Here is a 20,252-nt window from a genome sequence, read left to right as displayed (position 1 = left end):
ATGCTTACGTGCGTCCCTACTGCAGGACAGGTCGAGGTCTTCGGATCTGGGATCACCTCGACTATGCTCATCTCAACCTGAACTCCTCGCGTCGATATGATCTCTATCGGAACTCAAACGATACGATCCATTAATGCAACAACAACTGTCTCTCAAAATATTAATCAACATGTCCGACTCAAAATCAAATGATCAAATTGTCCAGATTACACTTCAACCACTACACTACAAAAAAAAGACCTGACACTAATATATATTCAAAGGAAAATTTGGAACTACATTCCACCACGACAACGCACTTTGATGTCATCATAACTCGTTTCTTCTTGGCAGCAGCTTTGGTGATCTAGGCACCAGTAGGATCCTTCTTCTCAACTGCCTTGATAACACCCACGGCCACCGTTTGCCTCATGTCCTTCACAGCAAAACTACCAAGGGGTGGGTACTCGGAGAAGGTTTCGACCATGGGCTTGGTGGGAATCATCTTGACAAAACCAGCATCACCATTCTTTAAGAACTTTGGTTCCTTCTCAAGTTCCTTACCGGACCGCCTATCGATCTTGGTGAGAAGCTCAGCAAACTTAACAGCAATGTGAGAGGTGTGGCAGTCAAGCACAGGTGCATATCCATTGCCGATCTGACCGGGATGGTTCATGATAATAACCTGTGATGTGAAGCTACCTGCCTCCTTGGCAGGATCTTCCTTGGAGTTGGAAGCAACAAACCCACGCTTGAGATCCTTGACGGCAACATTCTTAACATTAAACCCTACATTGTCACCAGGGAAGGCCTCTTGCAATGCCTCATGATGCATTTCGACTTACTTGACTTCAGTTGTAAGACCGGTTGGACCAAAAGTGACAACCATACCAGTCTTGAGGATACCAGTTTCAACTCGTCCAACAGGGACAGTTCCAATGCCACCAATCTTGTAGACATCCTGGAGAGGAAGACGAAGAGGCTTGTCCGAGGGCCTTTTTGGTTCCTGAATCATGTCAAGGGCGTCAAGAAGGGTTGGACCCTTGTACCAGTCCAGGTTGGTAGACCTCTCAATCATGTTATCACCTTCAAAACCAGAAATGGGAACAAAGGGAATCTTGTCAGGATTGTATCCAACTTTCTTCAGGTAAGAAGAAACCTCCTTCACAATCTCATCATATCTAGCCTTGGAGTACTTTGGTGTGGTGGCATCCATCTATTATGAAATGGAAAAGAATAATTTATAAACGCATGAAGTTCATTAAAAAAACACATTCTTTGCCAAAATAACTGCAAGCGATAACAAATAGCTCAGACTCAGATTAAGTAACACATTCAACAAAATTAACACAACAGAATTTATAATCATTCAATAACAAAATTAACACAACAAATTAACACAATTAAGTAACTCAGATTAAGTAACATAATTAACATAATCATTCAATAACTCAGATTAAGTAACACATTCAACAAAATTAACACAACAAAATAACTGCAAGAGATAACAAGTAACACATTAAAGTTAAAGAAAAAGGAAGACCTACAAAATTTATTAATCATTAAATAACAAAATTAATTTAATTTATAATCCAAAAAAAGAAACTGCATTTCCAGTTTCTCAAAAGAAGTAGCACAACAGATATATAGGATACATACTCAAGAAAATGAAGTGGTGGCATATATAAAACATCTGATGTAAACAATTCTGTTAGGACAAAGTAGAAACAGAAGTGAGATTCAAAAATCGAATGCCACCACACCTTAAAATGGTCATGGTTTTGCCCCAAAAATGCCATGAAGGTAGGTTAATAGAAGAATTACCACAATCAAGATAGTGTTTGAATAAAATAAATGTCAACAAAAGCACTTGAAACTTCTAATAAATACGGGCTAGCAGAATATTTGACACGATAATAGATGTGAAAGGAAACTTCACATTAAAACCCTAGAGCATAAAGTTACATGATGGGAGCTCTGAACAACATAGATAACATTTGATGAATGAGAACAAGAAAAACAATATAAAAAATGTATAAACCATGTGTTGACACAACAAATTAAGTATTAACTGTCGTATAACATAAATTATTAATTTTAACTACGGTCCTAAGGACTTCTCAAGATTACCTTATTGCAGCAGCAAATCATCTGTTTGACACCAAGAGTGAATGCAAGAAGGGCATGTTCCCTTGTCTGACCATCCTTTGAAATACCTGCCTCAAAACCACCTGTAGTAGAATCTATAATGAGAACAGCACAGTCAGTCTGAGAGGTTCCTGTGATCATGTTCTTGATAAAGTCACGACGCCCAGGAGCATCAATCACTGTACAGTAGTATTTTGTGGTCTCAAACTTCCAAAGTGCAATATCGATGGTGATACCACGCTCCCGCTCAGCCTAAAGCTTATCAAGAACCCAAGCATACTTGAATGACCTCTTGTTCATTTCTGCTGCCTCCTTTTCAAACCTTTCAATTACACGCTTGTCAATGCTGCCCAACTTGTAAATGAGATGGCCGGTGGTGGTTGACTTCCCAGAGTCGACATGGCCTATGACCACAATGTTTGTGTACCTTTTCCTTACCCATGATGGCTGGAAGGCAAGAATATGATAAGAGAAGATCAAAAATGAAATAAATTAACAGCGAAGAAAACATTTTTTTAAAAAGAAATTTACTTTAAAGACAAGCATCAAGTAGTTGGAAACAAATATTACATTTGAGCATGTCTCAAATAGCAAAAGAATCATTTTCATTTGCCAAGTGACTTGTTTCTTGATATTACAAAGACAAGAAATGGAAAATATGAAGTTAATCTATCATCACTGGCAACACCAGAAAGAATTCCCAAAATTTCGCAGACTTTATGCCTTTGCATATCAAAATCGGGGCTGAATAGAGTAACTCCAAAAATCAGTTTTACAGTGGCATTGATCCATAACATAAACTCAAACATAAAACGAACATGTTCCTGTAAATATGTAGAGGGTAATGATATAAACAATTCCGAACACTGGCAGACTTTATGACATCGCATATTCAAGCTGTGGCTAGTGTACTAACTCCAGCAATCAGTTCTCCCCAAAAATAATAAAAAAACCCAAACAATTAACTAAAGCATACGATGAATGCAATCCTGCATATATGTAAGGTAGTAATGATATCCTGAGGCAACCAGAATGTAACGCAGGACATGAAAACCTCCTCATCGATCCTTATTGTATGCCTCTAGGACAAAGCCACAAATAATAACTCAGTCAAAAATACTTGCAGCTGAAAGCAGAGGCAAAGCTTCCTGAGATACATATGCACGGTGACCAGCATGCTAACATGAAAATAAAAAAATGATATTTTTTCCTTCAGTTTTGCTTCCTGAGATACATGTGCTCGGTGACCGGTATGCTAACATGAAAAAAATTATCTTTTTTTACTTCAGTTTCAAAGATAAGAACTACTTATGTGTGCACAACATGCAACAACAGCAGGGAAATAAATGGCCAGAACATGAATGATTCAGTAAGGAAAGCAAACCAAAGACCATCAGAGCAATAGAAAGTAGATCCGACACCCTTCAACTTAAAGACGAAGAAAAAGACGAGCGGATGGTCGACCCAATTCATTGTAACACATGTAAAACTGCTAGCCCAAGCTCTATCATTCAACTACGATTCCAATACAACGAACGGCCACGTTGAACCCGAAACAGCAAACGATCACCCAGGACCGACAAATCTCACCGGATGACGCTCTCGAGAAGACAGACCGAAGCGCCAAGAGCGGAGAGCCGGCAGCCGAGAGAATCAACAGGGTTTCAACGACACCCATGTCGCCCATCTTATATCGACGGCCGAAAGCCCAGCCTAGGGTTTCTATCCAGGCCGTCGGATTGAAGCATCTGACGGTGAGCACGTCAGATACTACTTATCTAGCCTTCGATCAGGATCGAGCCGACCCTTGGTTGCCACGTGTACTTGTGCCTTCGTGAAAGCCAAAGCAGTGGCAGCCTTGCCCAGAGATCCAGTAGGAGATAAAATAAATAAATAAATACTTGTTTCGATAATATAATAAGAAAAAAATACTTATATTTATTTTTTAAAATAAAAAAGAAATTGACTTAATACTTCCTTTATCTTATCCACCTTCTTTTTTATTTTTTTGAATATTAAAACATAAATATAGTTGAGGATTATTAATGGTCAACCAATCAAAATAAATAAATAAAAAAGCTCAACTTTTTAGAAATGTAATTATCTCATCCTAAATCTTTATCATTGGTGTCAAAGCGTCATATTTTGAATTTTTGTAATTATCCCCCTTTATTTCATCCCTTGTATAATTTTTATATGTATGTAATATCCTTCTTCCACCTCATAGGTTTGTACTCTCTACTTGAATTCAATCTTATATGCTACGACTAGACCACCTATTATAGGAAGAGAGGATATGGAGCCAGCCTTATAAGTATATTCGATCATTTTTTAGCAGATGTTTTAGAGAGAGAGAGAGAGAGAGAGGGAGGGAAGAGGGATGACCTTTGGCAGCATGATGTCGAAGCAATGAGGAGCATAACATATGCTTATTATAAGACGATGCAACATTGCTAACTATTACCATGCTGAGATAGCTAGCTTTCACGGACGCTGCTGCCGAGAAGTCTAGACCGAGAAGAACATAGTAGATCAAACTACGTTGACTCATGCATGAAGAATTCACAACCTGTAGTCAAGCAACTGTTGGTGGCAATTAGTCACCATGCTCTGCTTCAGACATGAAGCTTTGATGCCCAGAAATGGTAGAAGAATTAGGAGATGGAATTAGTGTTTGCAATTAATTAATGCAGATTCAAATCTTAATAGCAAATAACCCTAAGAGAACCACCTCAGCTTCCACAGCAACAACAGTAGGTGAGACAGGAGGACCTTCTGCTCTAATGCCATGTTAAGCTATCGATCACTATCGATCGATCCATTCAGAAGCTTACTATCTGGATAAACATGTACACGATCCAACAGCCCAGCCATACGTGACTCTTAATTTGGATCGGACATCAGAAGTTAGCCCATCATCCATCAGACGAAGAACATGATCCAACAGGCTGGCCATCGTAACAGTGACTTCCAGATACAATCCACCAAGTAGTCAGTCAACCATCTGTGACTCTGTATCTCTTCTTGTACATGTGTTTACTCACAACGTGAAATGTTTGGTCCAAAAGCAAATAGCATTGATCGACTGATGCAGCTCATCACCAGTTGAGTTTGTTTTTCCAAGCTACAGATTCTGAAATGTGTCCACCTCATGGCTTCTCTCCTCTTCTCTTCTTTCATGGGAGTCTCGAGATACCACGATACCTTATCGATAAAGTCCACAATGTTATGATGATGGCCGAGTTGGCTTTGATGCACAAGTGCTCTCCAACCCTCCGAGTTGACACTCGGTCCCTCTCTTCATCAAACGACAGCGAGAGCTCAGGAGAGAAAGAGATAAGAGGGAGAAAAGGTGGGGAAGGCAAAAGCTCGCTCATCATCATCACCCCAACCTGTCTGCATGAAGGAACCAAAGAGAGAGACACTTGCTGCAATGAAAGGATGAAGAAAAGCTTTACATGGCAGCATCTCAATCCATTTCTGCGTCCGAGCTAGTGGGAAATTGCTAAGATCCAAGCAGAAAGTGAATGCCGTGTGGGCCTGTGTGCATGCAGGTGACGTAGATTTGGATTTGACGTGCACTAGGTCGAACTGTAGGTGCTTCTTTTCTTTGTTGAAGAAGAAGAAGAAGAAGAAGAAGATGCTACCACCTCGTTGTCCTATTAATCATCATTCTCCTTGACCAGAGAGCAAGAAAACTTGACACATGATAGAATGGCAGTGCAGAATGGGCAATTGACAAGTACTGGATTAGTATACTTTTCTTTTGCTCGAGTAATTAATGGCACACCAACCCTTTTCAGACGATATGTTCTTGATCGGTACGTTTGATGCAAAAGCAAGGCGCAGTACAAGCATTTCAATTCATTGTTCGTCATTGGATTCAAGTTGCTTTTTAAGTGGACACAATCTAATCTGCTCATGCTAAGGTTAGCAAAGATAACAAACCGCCTCTCTCTCTCTCTCTCTCTCTCTCTCTCTCTCTCTCTCGCGGTGTAGGACATGTGAGACTTACAAGAATGTTAAGAATAATTCAAATAATTAAAATTATATAAATAAAAAATAAAAAAAAAATTAAATAAATATATTAGTGTAAAAGATTTATTGGGATGTGATATTTTTTATTATTTAAAAAATTTATACTTTATTTTTTTATCATATAAAAAGGTGTTTTGGATCAATCCGCAACACTACATATTAGAAATACTCCTAGTATATTTTATTATTTTTTTCTCTTTCTCCCTTAAGTTCTATAGAAAAGTCAATTAGTATGATATTTAAGTCAACAATATGGTATTAGAGCCTGGTTCGAAAAAGATCAAAAGGAATACATCGATTAAAAACAAAGAAAAGACTAGTAGATTTAGAAAGAGAAAAGAGAATATGACCGGAGTAAGTGTTCCTATGCAATTTCTTCTTATCTTCAATGGCGATAATTATCAATTTTGGATTGTTAAGATAAAAACTTTGTTTATCTCATAAGGATTGTAGAACTTGATAGAAGATGTTGTGTTAAGTATGATCTATAAGATTCTAATATTACTAAAGATCAAAAAAATCAGATGAATAAGAATATATAGAAAAATGTAAGAGCTCTCTGTATCCTATAGCAAACAATAATTGATTCCTTATTTCCCTAAATTATGATGGCATCAACATCAACATAAGCTTAGAAAATATTAAAAAGTGTGTTTGGATGCACAGATATGATAAAAAAATTTTAAAGCTATAAATTCTTTGATTTGAATTCGAAACTCTTATGATTAAATATTCTGAACCCATTATTGATTTGTTCTCAAAAGTATCTTTGATTGTGAATCAAATAAGGTCTTATGGTAAAAGTCTAAAAGATCAAACTATAGTAAAAAAAGTTTTATGAAGTGTATCTTCAAAATTTGATATAATTTCTACTGTTATAGAAGAAGCCAAAGATACAAATACATTATCTATTGATGAATTAATAAGTTCTCTTTTAGTTTATGAACAAAAAGTAAATAGATCTTCAAAAGAAATTTCAATATATTCTTCAAACGAACTTAGAAGAACCAAAAGAAAATTTTAAAAGCTAAATCTCAAGAAAGAGATCAAAATAATAGAGGATGTGATTGATCTAATAAGAGTCAGAGCAACTCAAATAAAGATAACAAAGAAACCTGTCGATGTTTTTATTACAAAAAATAAACATATTGAAAAGGATTGTTGGTACAAAAATAAAAATCTAAATGTTCCTTTTTGCTCTTATTGTAAAAAATATGATTATCTTAAAAAAGATTATTGGAACAAAGATCAAAGAAATTATCATGAGAAAATATTTTTTTCTTTATAGCATCTGATAAAAGAATATTCTAGTTCTCTTTGATTTTTGGATAGTGAATACAATAATTATATGATAACAAACAAAAAATTATTCTAAAGACTTAATGATTCAGTCAGATCTATAGTATAAAATAGGAAATGATAATAAGATTTAAGTGGAAGGAAAAGAAATAGTTCTGTGAACACCAAATCTACTAAAAAATTAATCGATAAGAAAAGTATATTATCCTATTTTTTATGATGAAAAATGATTGATTTATGATAAGAAAATTAAAATTTTGATAGTAACTATGAGGATGACAAAAAAAATAAAATATTTCTCTTATTATTTTTGGATTTCTCCTTTCATGCTAGTTGTTAATGAATCGACATTATGACATAAAAGTTATAATTATCTTAATTTTTATAAGTTTATATAAACAATCTCATATGATGAACCTTTCGAAATTCTAACTTATAAAAAGATGTTTCAAAACAAGATTAAAGTTAATGAAAGTTGTGATGAGAGTGATGAGGAGGCACTCTTCAAGAGACGAAAAGTTTGAAATTCTATTCGATCTAACACTAGTAAAACTATTATAAATGCTATAAAAAAAGGAGAGCATCAATAGTGATAAAGTTAAGGATAACAACTCTACATAAAGTTTTGATGATAAACATTTAAAAGGGCAATAAGAAGTTTCAAGCATAAAAAGCAATAGTGGTTCTAACGAGTCTTACGAGTAAAGTGAGAAAAGTGAAGATAAGTAACCATCGAAGACTACGAAGAAGGTTAATGATATAAAAATTATGGATGTAGTGCCAAAGATTAACTTGTTGATATCTTCCTAAAAGCTACGGTGAATTTATTCGGAAAACAACTTAACTGACAACTATTTGAATTAAGAGAGTATGTTAAAATTAATTTAAATAATTAGGATTAGATAAAATAAAAGATAGAAATTTAGATTTAAATAAATAGATGAGGGTAAAAGATTTATTAGGATATGATAAAAATTTTTATTATTTAAAAATTTTATACTTTATTTTGATCAATATAAATATATATTTTTGGATCAATCGAAAGTACTGTAGATTAGAAGTACTCCTAATCTCTTTTTTTTTTCTTTAATTTTAAGAAAAAAATCAATAAATATGATATCAAAGTCAACCAAGATATGGTTCACAGAGCTTCCTTCCACCTTCAACGCTTAACCCGGTGTTGAACTCTGGAGTGGCAGCCGTGGAAGGTTGCTTTCATGGGTTCAACGTGCATGCAGCACATCTCCCCATCCAACACCCAGCTTCGAGTCTCCCACCCCACACACGGCTGGAAACGTGTGGCAGGTGATACGACCCATTCCAGTTCTTGGAAGCAGGAAGTCAGAAGTCTTATGAGGCACAACGTTTTCAGCACCGTAACGATGATGTTTAGCTTCCTGAATAGATAACGAAAGCCACCTTCTTGTTGATGGATGGCAGCACCGCTGCATAGTCAGTCTTTCACGACGCATGGATTTCATCTCATAGGCCCTACAGCTGAAGAAACGCAGAACACACCCCTTCATCAGGAAATAGAATGTTCTCTATACCATATAACCTGCTAGGATTTAGGACAAAGAGCTTGACAAGTCTGTGTTAAGATGGAGAAATCCTCCTAAAATGAAGCACTTCCATTCAGATTCTCTCCTTCATTTCCTGGTGATACATATACCACTGAGGTGATAAAACCTGGCTGTGGATGGGGGTGCGTCCATGTGCACAAAGTTTCTCATACCGATGATTGTGACAACCACAAAACCTTCATCCTCCCTTTTAGGCAGCTTAATTGATTCCATGAAGCACACAACATGAGGAAGATTTCTATCATGTTGAGCGGTGCCAGAAATAGTGGGTGGCTATAGGCCAATCAATAGCCCGTCGATGTCCAGGAAGACACACACCGAGTATGACTGACTGCCTATATATTGTGCAGTAATGACTAACCTACGACTTGTTTATAGTTCCAGTTGTTCACGACGTTAAATGGCATGATCTGACTACTTTTGTGCCTTTTTATACGTTGGCTAGTCAAAATAAGAGGCTTTAATCTGCTGACCTCAAATTTGTGGAGCCATAGCGTCATAATCTCCTGCTCGCTATATATTTCCTCTCCATGACGACGAGAACAAGCCACCATCCATCTCCTCCTCCCTCTTCCACTCTCATGGATTCAAGTGACACCACCACCGGCTTCCATCACCTCTCTTCCTCCCCTACATCTTCTCCCGTCTCGTCTCCTCCTGCGGCGATTCACAGCCCCTGTGCCGCCTGCAAGATCCTCCGCCGGCGATGCGCCGACAAGTGCGTCCTCGCTCCTTACTTCCCCCCGACGGAGCCACTTAAGTTCACCACCGCGCATCGCGTGTTCGGTGCCAGCAACATCATCAAGCTGTTGCAGGTGAGCGCTCCGCATCGAATGATCACACCGAAGCTTCATTCTACCTCTACGTGTTCTACTGCAATTGCAAACCGCTTTCCTACTAACGATCGAACTCGATGGTCTCAGGAACTTCCGGCGAGCCAGAGGGCCGATGCCGTGAGCAGCATGGTGTACGAGGCCAACGCACGGATCCGGGATCCCGTGTACGGCTGCGCCGGTGCCATATTCCAGCTTCAGAAACAGGTGAGCGAGCTGCAAGCACAACTGGCACGGGCGCACGCCGAGCTCATCAACCTGCAAGCCCAGCAGAAGAACCTGATCGCGTTGATCTGCATGGAGATGGCTCAGACACAGCAGGGCTACTGCACAACACCCCAATCCACCAATGCCCTCGCTGACAGCCCCAACATGTATCAGAACGATGCGTACTTCCTTGACGAGATCAGCCACGGCTCGGTTTGGGATGAGCCTCTCTGGATATGAGCCAAGCTTGGATTAATCGCAGAAGCAAATAATGGTTCCAAGACCTATGTATACTGCCGATCAATAAACCATCAGCAGATCGACCAAGTCGAGAGACGTGAACTGATTTGTTTTCGTACAACTTATGATCGTGATTGATTATTACTTTCTTCCTTAACATTGCCAACGAGGAACTCAAGCTCGAAAATGACTTCGCTATGCCATGTAACACATGTCAACTTCAAACGATTATGATCTCCTCATCACGACAACAACTTGAGGTTTACAAACTCGGAAGAGTCCTTTTCCTATGACTTTAGATGGAAGTTCAAAGGCGATCGAGCTGCAGTTGGGTGGAAGCGGAATCCATCAAGAAAAGCCACAAAACAATATCCACATTCTTAAGGGTTAGTTCAGCTGCCAACCCTAATAAGAATGCAACCATCATGTGCACAGGTCAGATTCACACCATGTCAGCTCTCGATCGACTGACCACAGCAATGATTAGCTATTATTGCAGCAATCTAACCATACATTAATCAATCAACACTGACACCATGTTTACAGAGAGCACTACTGGATTCTGTAGGCCATCCAAGCTTGTGTGTTTTGTCAAACACAGATAAGCTCATGTGCAGAAGAGGTCGACATGCATGCTGTTGTTATCCCTCGATTAGTTGTAGAAATCCTAAGTGGCCGCAGTCAGCAAAGTAAGCCTAAATGAAGAGCCAAAAAGTCTTGAGCTTGACTAAAGATCACACCAAGCCAAAGCTGCATTATCTTATCTTAGAGCAACCGCATACACCTAAAGTGGGTCCTAATAAGGTTGCCATTGGTTAGCAATTCCTCCTTGGATAACAATATGAATCCTAGAAGAGTCGGGAAGGTGAACTGTAACACACATAATATTCTCCCTGTAGATTTGACTCCAAGCGGTCCCATTGCTCATAAATTCAATGTATGGATAGAAAAAACTTGAAGAGTACCTCAGACTTAAGACTCAAGTCTGCCAACTTTCCTCTTTTTTCTTTTGTGAACCTATGACTTGGGGTTTCATGAGAGTGAGAGAGAACAAATTCTGGTAGCCTAGTGGAGGAGGTGGGCAGAGAAGACTATCTTCTAATAGGTGACAAGCACTGGAGTTCCAAAGAAGGTCTTTAACATTATTTCTAGTCCAATCCATAAAATAATAATTGTATTAGAAGAGTTTAAGTGGATGCATGTGCTTCTAAGCTAGCTTAATTAGATAGAACACTCCCCACGGTGAAATGGAGAAACAAGATAGGAGAGGACCACGACCCACAAGCTGGAATGCAGGAAACACATACGTTAAAGGTCGCAGGTCATGATTCATCTGCATCCATATTACGGTACACATGATGTGTGCCTACCTCTGACTTCATCTGGAACCAGATGTTGTGTGAACAACCATAATGATCAGTGGATGTGAAGTGTTAGCAGAAGATGTGAGTATGAACCGATGGGGATACCTTAGTGTGTATGAGAGCGCTTCTCATGGCAGTGTCTCTCCCAAGCTTCATGGGGCCCTTCAGCATTTGATACTCATCTCACTTTATGGAGCAGTCGTGAGCTGTGGAACATATGGCAGGTCTCGTTCTCACTCTGGAAAGAGCTTTCAGGTGATCCAAGATGGCCCAGTCTCCACTCAGCTCCCACACTCCATCCTTGCTTTCTCACTTGGTGGCGTACAAGCACCCGGAACTCTGTTTGCTTCCTCCTTCCTAATTAGAAGACTTGTGCTTCAGGTCCAAAGAACCATCATTCAAGTAATATCTCAAACACTTCACTGTACCGAGATTGGAAGCACTTATGATCCTGATTACTCTAATTTGATGGAGGATGCAAAAGATCCTACAGCTTCCGTGAATCACATGGCATGGAGTAAAGTCTCTTTTGTTTCTTTTCCTGGTGAAAGTGTTCTCCACTAAAACCTGCCTGATGCTGAATCTGCAACTGAGAAAATACCATCAAGCTTTTTGATGCAAAAAACTGTTTCAAGAACAAACTTCATGAAAAGTATAGTAAATCGTCCATTCCCCATTAATGTTTCTTAGTAGGCGAGTCGAGATGTCTTCGGCCTCATCATTGGAAGCATCATTCATCCTCATTGGGCCTACGAGGAATTGTCTGATCCGGAGACTCCCTGACGTCCTTCACCTACTCCTAAACTGACATGGGATTCAACATCCTAAATTACCAAAAGCCTAAGTTTGTAGTCACTAGCAATAACCATGTCCTTCACATTAAGAGTTGCACATGTTTGATCCCTCCTAGATCCTAAAGTGAGTGTTGCAGGCACAGTGCATGTGTTTATAAGATGGGAACTAGAAGTTGTAGTCGGTGTGTCATTCCCTCTTTCTCTTCCCCTCCTCCTCCTCCAGAAACAGTGCATACTCATCCGAACACTAAAAATGTCTTCCATTTATTAGGTGTATTCACTCTTCTATTTGATCATCAATCAAAATTTTACGGATTGATTGATATTTAAGTGCATTCAACCTTCAATTTACTTCACTAGCCCGACGCTGACCACCCAAAAGCCAACAACATCAGCTTGGCCCTGCACAATGTTGTGACAAGACAAGCATGAGCACTCACTTTATCAGTAATCTATTGATTTTTTACGACCAATCAATTGGTGTAAATCACGAAATGATATCAATTTATTGAAGAGGAAATAACATATTAATTGAAGGAATTAGAAATGATATGATTCATGCAGCTAAACATATCACTTTTACCACAATTTATACCTTTGGAAATTATGAAAGGTAGGGTACGTGGCTCGCAGCACAACACGCGGCTGCAGCAGAATGTTACGGCTCGCCACGTACACCATCAGCCTTCCATGAGCAAGCTTGGGTGGGAACCACGTCCGCTACCCTGTCAGTCACTCTTCTCTGTTCCAGTGCATCCCACCTTCACGGTCTCGTGCCATCATCATCCAACCATCACAAGGCCACCGTGAAGCTGTACGGCTTTCAGGTATTTTAGAGAGAGAGAGAGAGAGAGAGAGAGAGAGAGAGGAATGGGGTCAGCGACGTTCCTGGAAGTGATTTTGGCCATTTTGTTACCACCTGTGGGTGTCTTCCTCCGTTATGGCATCGGTGTAAGCACTTGAATCCAGCTCTCTCTCTCTCTCTCTCTAGTAAGGAGGTTGTGATCATCTTATACGGTGAACTGCAGGTGGAGTTTTGGATTGACCTGCTGCTGACGATACTGGGCTACATACCAGGAATAATTTACGCCTTATATGTGTTGGTAGGGTAGTCATAGTGCCACAATTTTGGATGCAACGTAGATGGAGAAGTAATTATATGGGCATGATGAATGTACAAGGATAGATGGTGTTCCAGGTTCACTTTTCCTTGAAATAAAGAGTTCTTGTGTGTTGGCAAACATGGTTCGTTAGTTGAAATAGTATACTAAAATGTGTTACTACTCTGTTCACATCATTTCACAAACAATAGCAGAAAAGATAATTTAAAATGCTACATGTTATGCTTGATGTCTGGGTTATAAAACAAAAGGCGGGTTGGATGCTTCCGAGGTACTCGAGAGAAGAGGATAATTTTCCGTGCCAAGCTATCGATTTGGAAGACTGGAACCCACAGCATTCGTGAAGATGCTACGGACGTCATGCTAAAGCAAAGTGTCGACAGTCTCATGGTGATTGGTAACTAGTTTAACAAATAAATATTTATAGTTTATCGTGATGTTTTCAATTTTAATCTCAGATTCGTCACTTATTGTATAAAAAACAAAATCAGCTGTACGAGAAATGAAGATCACAATGGGAAGGACTTGTTGTAGGTGCTGATAGAGATCGAGACATGTCACAAAACAAAGTCTGATATTAAACAAACATCAACTACGACAGGAAACGGCATACAACCATAGAATTTTATTTCTAAATGTTTCTGATGATTCTAGAGAGAAGATAGCACCTCAAAACCTTGTCTTGCTAGATCCACAACTCCATTCTTCAAGCCTCGGCAAATCTGAAAAGTGATAGAAAAACACACATCAGTTTTAAGTAGTTTCATCAAATTGCCAGTTCACTTTCTAGAAACTTCAATGCATACCCAAGTTCCGACAGCTTCAGGTGTGCTTCAGCATAGTCGGCAAAGAATGCCTCCTCATCCTGAGGCGGAAATTCCAGGTTAAAAATTTAAACCACCTATGGCAAAGTCATGATTAAATATTGAGTTATACAGACATTAAGAACGAGAGTACGTACAGCAGCATATTTTTCAACAAGCGGGCGGAACACGGGATCAGTCAGGAGGGCCTTGTCGGACGGCAGCTGGAGAAGGCCTTCTTTCTCTCCACTCACGAGTTCCCTGCCAGAGAAGCAAAATGTCATTTCCCCATAAATTTATAAGGCACACGCTTCAGACAACTTAATGTAGGGAAATATAACAGTAGCAGGAACGAACTACTAATTATTTTGAACTAACTCACTTGAAATATGAGTTGTCGAAAATAAGAGGGTTGGGAGTCCAAGCCCCTTCAAAGCCTGACCGCTCCTTGTGGCACCTTCCCTGTGAAGGGCATAGAGCAGTGAAAGAACCAAGTATAAAAGAATTTATGGGAAAGATCACAAGTGAGAGCACACCAGAAAATTACCAGTGTGTGACCACCAGACAGTGCAACAATGTCCTGATCACTGAGACCCATGTGTCCAAACACATCCCTAAGGTGATCACAACCTGTAGGATTATAAACAAAACTTGAGTTAATAAGGATTGTCCTATGACAGAAACAACATAGGTTTTGAAAAAGCCGGTTGTCCTTCATAACTGCAATTGTTATGACTTAAGCCGATGATTCACTCCTAAACCTGACAATGCACTTGGCAAGAGCAACTTTAGGAATATCAACAAATGAAAAATAAAGATGACTCAATCCACAACTTGACAACGCACTTGACAACAACACACATCGATGGGCAATTTCAGGAATCAGGAATATCAGCAATTGAAAATTAAACCCAAGGAAAGTTCAGGTCATCCAATAACAGTTTGCAGTTGTGTGCATGCACAAGTGCTTCCTTATTAAGCAAACAAACCAGTCCAATGAGAGTGGCAATTATATTACATCAGGTCAGGGTTTCTGAATTTGAACCCGCAAATGCTGGAGTGAACAACTAAGATGTCTTGTAGACATGTCAATAGTGCAGAACAGTTATTGTCAGCAACTAAGATAATTGGCACTGAAAACAAACACATACAACTAGCATCTGCAAACCACATGTCAGAAACTTCAAATTTTAAAAATAGATTTTTTTTATCTTTAAGCATGCAAAACTTTGCAAACACCCATACCCTTGGTAGCATCAGGAAGACGACCTTCAACAGGAGGTTCAGGCTTGTCCTAGAAACACAGAAACAACAATGTCAATGCACAGTGATCCCATTCATGCACAGAAGTTGAAAGCTGAAAATCTTACCCAACAAATGGTTATATGGGGCAAAATTTCATTTTACAAGGGAGTGGTCAAGTCAATAAAGTTTCTACAATAATCAACATATGTCGAACAAAGATGTCAACCTTGAAATTTAAAAGATTCATGATTGTTTCCTCGAAATATAAGCTTTGTTCCACCAAATATTCAAGAAAAATCAATATCAAATGACATTACACATCTCAATAAAAACCACTACCGTATATCTAATTACTGTTCTAGGTGACACAGGTAAACACAAACACAAGATTAGATAGTCTAGTTTTGCTTTCAGCGCTGATAGGCATTTTACAAATGTGTTATAATCTTAAATAAAATGATCTTGAAAGGAATCAAATAAAATAAATAAACAGAAAAAAAAAATCATCCACAATTAAACTGAATACAAAAGGAAAGTACAGAAGCAAAAAGAATTATGGACAATGAGATAGAGCAGCAACACCTAATTTGGTTCTTCAAGCCAACAATGCATATAATTTTACTTTCATTGAACTTATCTCTGGACAACTAGAAGATATAGTACAAATTACATGGTGTAACATGTAAGGAAAGAAATAAATAATCCATAGTATTGCTCCAACATTATGAAGACATTCTTTGTTATCTGCTCCACAACTAACGAAAACTTCCAATGCTTACAAGATCTCTTTACATTAAAAAAATAGAGTCCTATAGCTAATAGGAGTACTGCTAAAGCCATGAATAACCAAGATAATAGATTACATCAAAGAGATGAAAATATATTGGGTAACAATACCAATATGATCAAACAGGTTGACATGAAACAAGCTTGACCTCATGTGACTATAAAACCAGATTTAATTGACACATGAACTTATAAACAAAATGAGCGCTTCATAATCCATAATTAAATAAAAGTTAAAAAAGCAGAGACCGATCATAAAGGTACAAATATTGTTCATTTCGCTTGTATTGGTTATTCATGGCTTTAGGAGCGGTCCTATTAGCTATAGTAATATAAAGAAATCTCAGAACCATTGAAAGATTTCATTAGTTGTGGCGCAGATAACAACGCTTGACCTCACGTGAATAAAAAACAGATTTAACTGACACAGAAACATATAAACAAAAAAATAAGCACTTCATAGTCCATAATTAACACAATTTCTTGTTAATATGGCTAACATAAATAAGCAGCAATCTCGCAAAATCAGATGGCTTTAACCTAAATCAGAATAGTTAGAAAAATGAACATATATATTTCGTTCTAAAAAATCGTGTTTGTTAATCGGCGAATAACGTCGCCAAAAACAGGCGTAAACCGCAGACCGAGAAAATGATAATAAGGACATCAGAAGCCAAAATGTGCGACCCTACCTATCCTCATCACAGATCCAAACATATGCGAACCATTGATATAATTCAAATGCTTTTTAGATCACAGAGAGATCAAGAGCGAGTCTATATACCTCCCTTCCGGGATGGAAAGGGATCTCGGGTCCTCCGGTAATTTCCACGGCCACGACTCCCGCAAGCTGCCATTTGATAGAAAATGTGTATCATGCTAGGAATGAGAAAAGGACTGCAAAATATAATGGCGTTAGATCAGGAGACGACGGACCTGGTAGAAGTCAGCGTAGGTCAAGATAGGGAACTGCGCCTTGATGGGCTCCAAGAGCCTGACGGCGATGTCGAGCCCGTTGTTGGCGCCGTGGGCGAGCTCCGCCTGGTTCCGAATCGTCCCGAACGGCCCACCGGTCTTCGACACCACGTCGTACGTTCCCGCCGAGTGCCACCTGAAACCCCAACCCCAGATCGGCGCCGTCCATTACCAGATCGCCGCAAAAAATACGTTACACAAAGCAGCATGAAGGCGTAAGTGATCCCGTACGCTAGGCGGAGCATCAAGGGGGCGCAATTCTTCTCGGCGATGAAACCGCGAAGCTTCCTCTTCGCCTTCTCCACCGCCTTCAAGTACTCATCGCTCACCACATGGTACGACTTCCCCATCTCGAAACCGCAAATGCGAGAACAGCAACGACGGCGAGAGGCAGAAGAGACGGCGAGTGCTCAGCACGTTCCTCCGGGGCGCCTAAAAAGCAAGGGTTTAGGCCTCGGCGAGAAGGTTCTAGTAGCGCGTTCTACGCCGTCGGATGGGCAAAGATATGCGGACATGATTCGTTAAATATTTAACGGTCCGGATGCAAGGACTCTCGACGGATGTGCGGTTATCGTGCCTTGATAGGTGGTAGTGACCCATGTGGAGCGTGCAAAACCCCTTTCGCACGATGAAAGGTGTGAACGCGGCGGGATAGTGGAGGGATGTCATGCTCTGAGGGACGTGAGAGCGAAATTATGTGGGACACGCGGCAATCTCCAATTTGACTAGGCTGTGGATGCACAGTGGTTTCGACACACCAAAAGAAACCCCGAGAAACGATGCGGATTTGATGCTCTGGATGGACTGAAATCTCCTTTGGGTCCTCCCGTAGGTGCGGAGAATATTAGCTGTGCGCCGGGATCTGCTGTGAGGGATGAGAAGGTCCGATGGCTGACACGTCCCTGGAACCCAATCGCTGGGAAGATCAGGCGCACGAAACCCTGAACCTTAGTGGACTCGGACAGGGAATCCTGCCACCAAATGGTCAAGGCGAGCAACCCAAGCGCCTGTCGTAGCTTTTAGTCGAAGAGCGAGCAGCGTTGGCTCGACGAGTGGGTCGCGTCGCTGAGTCCACTCACAAAGGCGTTAGGTGGGACGGCAGGCAACACAGCTAACCCACAAACTACTATGAAAAGTGTTGCTCTTGTTATAGCGAACACAGCGGATCCTGCCACTGTTGATTTTTAAGTTAAGAAAAAGAAAACAAGAATGTACACGTATATCCAAAATGAAAAATATAATTGAGACCCCGATTAATATTAAAGATAAAGTTATGTTTTCATTTTTAAAATATATATTTTTAATTTAAATTAATTATTTATAGTCAAAGTAATGGTTGACTTGAGTAATTGGATCTTGTTTTTTTTTTTTTAGAAAATATATGCTATATCTAAATTTTCATGAGCAAATTCATTTTCTTCCAAACTTTATAGGGATATTTATCTGAATGTCATTTAATATATATTTTTTAAATTTTAAAAATATATTAATATGTTTGTTACTATATCTCTTAGAATGTAATGAGAGATTTCTACCTTCATGTTCACATGATAGTCATAATCAATCTTATTCGACATAATCTATCTACTAGAGGAGAGACGTTTAAGGTCGGATTAGATTGAACAAAAGATTTGATTCAGTTTGATTAAAATAATATAATTTAAATCGAAATCAGTTCAGATCTATATGATTGAATTGGTTCAAAAGCAAATTAATTTGGTTTAATTAATCAATTTTTTTTTTATTTTTTTTAAAAATAATTAATATATATATATATATATATATATATATATATATTTCAAATGAATCAATTGGATTTAATCAATCGATTTAGTTTAATTGAATCAAATCAGAGTTTTGATCAAATTTTATCTATATTCTAAGAAAAATTATATTACAAATATCATTCTAAATATTAAAGACAATTAAACTAATGCACAAGTTGTTCTTTATCTTTTTATTAAAATATAACATAAAGAAATAACGAATTCACGTGTAGTCCTTTGTTCATAATAACGAAAATATATAGTAATACATATAAATCAACAAAAGAGATTATTAATAAAGAATAATGACAAAAAAAAATTATGAGACAAAAAGAAGATCAATAAATTATTGATGTTGGAGTTTTGGGTTGAATTGATATTTTTTTAAATTAAAATCGATTCAATTCGATCTAACCTGATTAATCAAATCGAATAACTGTCTGCTTCTAAGATAATTTATTCGATTCGATTATTTTATTTGATTTGAACTCCCTAACATTCTACCATGTCTATAGTATATCTTAATTTAATATACTTAATCTCCTACTCTACCATGTTAGTGTTAATTCAATAATACACCTACTAGAATTATCCTCTCTATTGTTCTTCTGGGATATCAACATTCATCGTGAACTTTACATGGTCATATATAATTTCTTATGATAATAATAATTGATATAAAGTCCATTCACGAGACAGAGGGTGACTCACCCCATTTCGCTTCCATCCAAAAGCACAATTGTACGATGTCTAAAGTAGAGCACCTAATTCTTTGCAGCTTAAAATTCTCATTAGTGATGATTCGTGTCGATCCAGACTCAAATCCACGAGTACAAGGTTAAGAGACATAAGGGCTACTTGGATTAATTTTGCTAAGTTGGATTCATAATCATAATTATATCATGTTGGAAGATTCATTAATTTACTCTATCATTAAAAAAAGTCAAAATAAATTTAAATAGTCCCGTTAATCGTGTGCTTTCGATAACAAAATATTTATTTTATTTTTTGATCACGATGAATATATATATATATATATATATATAAATGTATATATATATATGTATATAT

General features: G+C 38.4%; 3 protein-coding genes and 1 pseudogene across 3 annotated transcripts; 2 read left to right on the top strand and 2 right to left on the bottom strand.

Moving 5' to 3' along the window:
• Positions 1–109: 109 nt before the first annotated feature.
• Positions 110–2,569, bottom strand: LOC135643831 (elongation factor 1-alpha-like; annotated as a pseudogene).
• Positions 2,570–9,578: 7,009 nt separating this feature from the next.
• On the top strand, positions 9,579–10,471 carry LOC103991738 (LOB domain-containing protein 1). Its single transcript, XM_009411277.3, has 2 exons — positions 9,579–9,862; positions 9,971–10,471. Exons 1-2 carry the CDS (start codon positions 9,629–9,631, stop codon positions 10,325–10,327), a joined length of 591 nt encoding a protein of 196 aa, XP_009409552.2. The 5' UTR covers positions 9,579–9,628; the 3' UTR covers positions 10,328–10,471.
• Positions 10,472–13,091: 2,620 nt separating this feature from the next.
• Positions 13,092–13,967, top strand: LOC135642632 (salt stress-induced hydrophobic peptide ESI3). The gene is made up of 2 exons (XM_065158928.1): positions 13,092–13,436; positions 13,514–13,967. The coding sequence occupies exons 1-2, from the start codon at positions 13,356–13,358 to the stop codon at positions 13,595–13,597; spliced, it is 165 nt and encodes a 54-aa protein (XP_065015000.1). The 5' UTR covers positions 13,092–13,355; the 3' UTR covers positions 13,598–13,967.
• Positions 13,968–14,161: 194 nt separating this feature from the next.
• LOC135642629 (L-ascorbate peroxidase, cytosolic-like) lies at positions 14,162–17,839 on the bottom strand. Its single transcript, XM_065158925.1, has 9 exons — positions 17,647–17,839; positions 17,377–17,551; positions 17,225–17,290; positions 15,655–15,703; positions 14,957–15,039; positions 14,792–14,871; positions 14,568–14,670; positions 14,413–14,471; positions 14,162–14,328 (listed from the first exon to the last, which is right to left on the bottom strand). Exons 1-9 carry the CDS (start codon positions 17,763–17,765, stop codon positions 14,313–14,315), a joined length of 750 nt encoding a protein of 249 aa, XP_065014997.1. The 5' UTR covers positions 17,766–17,839; the 3' UTR covers positions 14,162–14,312.
• Between the last annotated feature and the right edge of the window lie 2,413 nt (positions 17,840–20,252).

The sequence above is a fragment of the Musa acuminata genome, chromosome BXJ3-7, assembly GCF_036884655.1.
Source record: "Musa acuminata AAA Group cultivar baxijiao chromosome BXJ3-7, Cavendish_Baxijiao_AAA, whole genome shotgun sequence".
In the NCBI taxonomy this organism is placed as follows: domain Eukaryota; kingdom Viridiplantae; phylum Streptophyta; class Magnoliopsida; order Zingiberales; family Musaceae; genus Musa; species Musa acuminata.
The sequence above is the reverse complement of the archived record's forward strand: the minus strand, read 5'-3'. Positions and strand labels throughout refer to the sequence as shown.

Excerpts from the sequence above, each read along its gene's own strand:
- LOC135642629 (XM_065158925.1), bottom strand. The coding sequence starts at position 17,765 with ATGGGGAAGTCGTACCATGTGGTGAGCGATGAGTACTTGAAGGCGGTG. Across the intron at positions 14,872-14,956 it reads TGTCTGGTGGTCACACACTG|GGAAGGTGCCACAAGGAGCG; the intron begins GTAATTTTCTGG and ends TGCCCTTCACAG. Across the intron at positions 14,671-14,791 it reads TTCGACAACTCATATTTCAA|GGAACTCGTGAGTGGAGAGA; the intron begins GTGAGTTAGTTC and ends CTTCTCTGGCAG.
- LOC135642632 (XM_065158928.1), top strand. The coding sequence starts at position 13,356 with ATGGGGTCAGCGACGTTCCTGGAAGTGATTTTGGCCATTTTGTTACCA. Across the intron at positions 13,437-13,513 it reads TCCTCCGTTATGGCATCGGT|GTGGAGTTTTGGATTGACCT; the intron begins GTAAGCACTTGA and ends GGTGAACTGCAG.
- LOC103991738 (XM_009411277.3), top strand. The coding sequence starts at position 9,629 with ATGGATTCAAGTGACACCACCACCGGCTTCCATCACCTCTCTTCCTCC. Across the intron at positions 9,863-9,970 it reads ACATCATCAAGCTGTTGCAG|GAACTTCCGGCGAGCCAGAG; the intron begins GTGAGCGCTCCG and ends CGATGGTCTCAG.